Raw genomic sequence first — 3,143 nt, 5'->3', positions numbered from 1 at the left:
ATGATATTTGTGTTTTCCCTTCATCCAGGACTATGTGACCTTATGAACAGGTTCAATGGCAGTGTCCCCCAAGAAATTTTCAATGGTAGACTTTCAATTCCGGCTGCCTCCATTGGTGTGGTCCACTCGAGCCTTCTTTTTGCCTCCTTTATGGAATCATACACTAAGGGGGTGTTTGGGACTGGCTATTATATGGGATTAAGTAGGATAGAATTGCATTTGATCTTGCATAATTTCCATCTATCATTTGAGGATGAGAAATGTTGGAATTAGGTGAGATGGAATAGCATTTGGTCTTACACGGGATTTTCATGAATTTTGAGATCCACTATACATGAAGGCCCCCCATTGATGCATGCGTTTATCAATGCTGTCCATCCATATGCAACATTTACACATGACATTCCAATCATATATGTGTACAAGTGAATGACCTTCCGTATCAATTTAGTTTCTTGATTACAACTCCATGCTCCACCAAACAAGATTTTACTTAATCTAATGCTTTTCATATAACAATAATTTTATCCCAAACATAAGATCCGATGCCTAAATTACCATGGTATTTCTAAACATGAATTCACTGCGCAAGATCGATGTTAATCCCATCTAATACAATTCAGTACCATTCAATTCCACCGACCAAACACGCAATCTGTAAAAATGACAGACGGCGTGGATAAAACACGCAGTGGCGCCCACAGAACCACTATCAGGACCGTCCGTCTCGATTTAGTTCCTGGTGAGGCTAGTACCCGATACGCGTACCGATTTCATCCCCTTTATAGATGGGCATTTTCGTCAAATCAAAATAAAAGAAAAATCTCCTTTAAAGCCGGAGTTGTCGAAGGCATCTTCTCCACTCTCTCTCCCTCCCTCCCCACCATATCTCTCCACTGTCTTTAAAAGCCGAAAGACAGGGGCAAAAGGGGAAAATAAACAAATCTCAAATTCTCTCTTCGAACGAGATGCATCTGACTGTAACTCAAAAGCCATGGTTCCTGGCTCTCTCCGTCGGCGCGATTTTCGCCTCCGCCCTTCTCATCTCCACCCTCACGCGAGCCACCGACCACTCCTTCCTCTGCTCGCTCTCTCCTTACTCGCGAGCCACCGACACTACCTCCGTCCAGCTCAACGCCATCCTCCACTACGCCACGTCACGCATCGTCCCCCAGCAATCCATCGATGAGATCCGCATCTCCTTCGACGTTCTCAAGCGCGCTTCTCCTTGCAACTTCCTCGTCTTTGGTCTCGGCCATGATTCCATCATGTGGAACTCCTTCAATCCACGTGGCACCACCCTATTCCTCGAGGAAGACCCCAAGTGGATCCAGTCCGTCTTAAAGAACGCCCCCTTCCTCCGGGCCCACACAGTCCGCTATCCTACGCACCTCTCCCAGGCTGATGAGCTCCTCCAGTTCTACAAATCCGAGCCCGCCTGCCTCCCCCCGAGCGTGCAGCTCAAAGGGAATCAACGGTGCAGATTGGCCCTGAGCGATCTGCCGGACGAGGTGTACGACAAGGAGTGGGATCTGATCATGGTCGACGCGCCGCGTGGGTATGCCGGCGATCTGCCCGGCCGGATGGGGGCGATCTTCACAGCCGCGACGATGGCGAGGAATCGGCGAGGAGAGGGCGTGACGCACGTGTTCCTGCACGACGTGGATCGGAGGGTGGAGAAGATCTACGCTGAGGAGTTCCTCTGCAGGAAGTATCGGGCCCACGCCGTCGGGAGGCTGTGGCATTTCGAGATCCCGCCGGAGAGGAACGTGAGCACCGGCACGGGGTTTTGCTAAAATGAGCCGCGGCGCGAACGTTTAGATTATGAGGTTTTTTCCCTAAATTATTATATTATTTTTGGGATTTTTTTACCGAGTTTTGGAAAGTGCGTGTATCTGATAATTCCTCATACGTACACAATCACGATTAATCTCGTTTTAGGAAAGAAATTTGAAGATTACTCGCGCGAGTACTACTCCGGTATTTGAATCCTACTAGTAGGTGCACGTGCCAGCGCAAGCGTGCGTAATACATGACTGGCCGAACTGTCTATGTCCGGTTACAGTACATGAATGTATGGTATGGTAGGGCCCAGCGGTTACAGATGGTTTGGACGTTATCCATTTCTCGAATGTATAATATGAATGGGCCAGATTGATTTTGGGGCTCAGCCTGATGAATGGCTTTGATCAGAGCACGTGCGCGTTGCTGGTACGTGTGCCTCAAATGGGAACCCATTCCCGTACGCGCGAGTTGTTTTTTTTTTTTGTTTTTAAGTTGATGTAGGATAAGGTCTGGGTGGCGATAATTGTACCGTACCGCTAGGGTTTCCAGGTTTGTATAAGTGGAGCTAACTGTTCAGTGATCCAAACCGTTGATATTTTGACGGTTAAGGAAGAAGTACAATAGCGGTATGGATCACCTGTTTGTGTGGGTCCTACTTGAAAAGGTTGGTCAGCCGCCTTTGTGGGGCCCGAAGTGTGGTGTGTAAACCCGCTCATAAATGATGGCATTCCGCAAAAAAATCAGGCTTATCAAGTTATGAAGTGGGCCACGGCATAGAAAACAAATTTACACGGTGGCTTACATGATGGTTGGATTGGCCTTGGATTTTTTGGGGTATCCCAATTTCAGTGGGCAACTCTGATGGACGGGTTGGATGACATAAATACACTACGGTGGGCCTCACATGAAGTGATGTTGCATGGTAGAGGACCTTTAGGACGTCCTACCGCTGCCCGTCTCCAGGTGGGAACGGGCAGGAGCTTTGAGTGACCACCGTGATGTATGGGTCTTATCCACACCGTCCATCCATTTTTTTGTATCATTTTAGGATGTAATTCCAAAAATGAGGCAGATCCAAGGCTCAAATGGACTACAAAATGGGGAGTAAACTGTTACCGTTTAAAACTTCTTGGGCCCACAGAAGTTTTGGATGGAGATGATATTTGTGTTTTCTCTTCATACTGGTGTATGTAATTTTACGAATAAGTTGGATGGCAAATAAACATCACGGTGGGTCCTAGAAAAGTTTCAACGGTGAGAATCATTATCACTGCTGCTTCCTTTGGTGTGGTCCACTTGAGCCTGGGATCTACCTCAAAAATGGATGGACAGTGTGGATAAGACCCGTACACTCAAAA

At 47.5% G+C, this 3,143-nt stretch overlaps 1 protein-coding gene across 1 annotated transcript; it reads left to right on the top strand.

Annotated features, from left to right (window-relative positions):
• The first annotated feature begins 867 nt into the window (after positions 1–867).
• LOC131239490 (arabinogalactan O-methyltransferase 1-like) lies at positions 868–1,960 on the top strand. Its single transcript, XM_058237215.1, has one exon. The coding sequence runs from the start codon at positions 969–971 to the stop codon at positions 1,794–1,796; it is 828 nt and encodes a 275-aa protein (XP_058093198.1). The 5' UTR covers positions 868–968; the 3' UTR covers positions 1,797–1,960.
• The last annotated feature ends 1,183 nt before the right edge of the window (positions 1,961–3,143 follow it).

Source organism: Magnolia sinica, chromosome 3 (assembly GCF_029962835.1).
Source record: "Magnolia sinica isolate HGM2019 chromosome 3, MsV1, whole genome shotgun sequence".
Classification (NCBI taxonomy): Eukaryota; Viridiplantae; Streptophyta; class Magnoliopsida; order Magnoliales; family Magnoliaceae; genus Magnolia; species Magnolia sinica.
Note: the sequence above shows the minus strand (reverse complement) of the source record. Positions and strands in the feature narration are given on the sequence as shown.

What these genes read in the sequence shown, in the direction of transcription:
- LOC131239490 (XM_058237215.1), top strand. Translation starts at nt 969, where the DNA reads ATGCATCTGACTGTAACTCAAAAGCCATGGTTCCTGGCTCTCTCCGTC.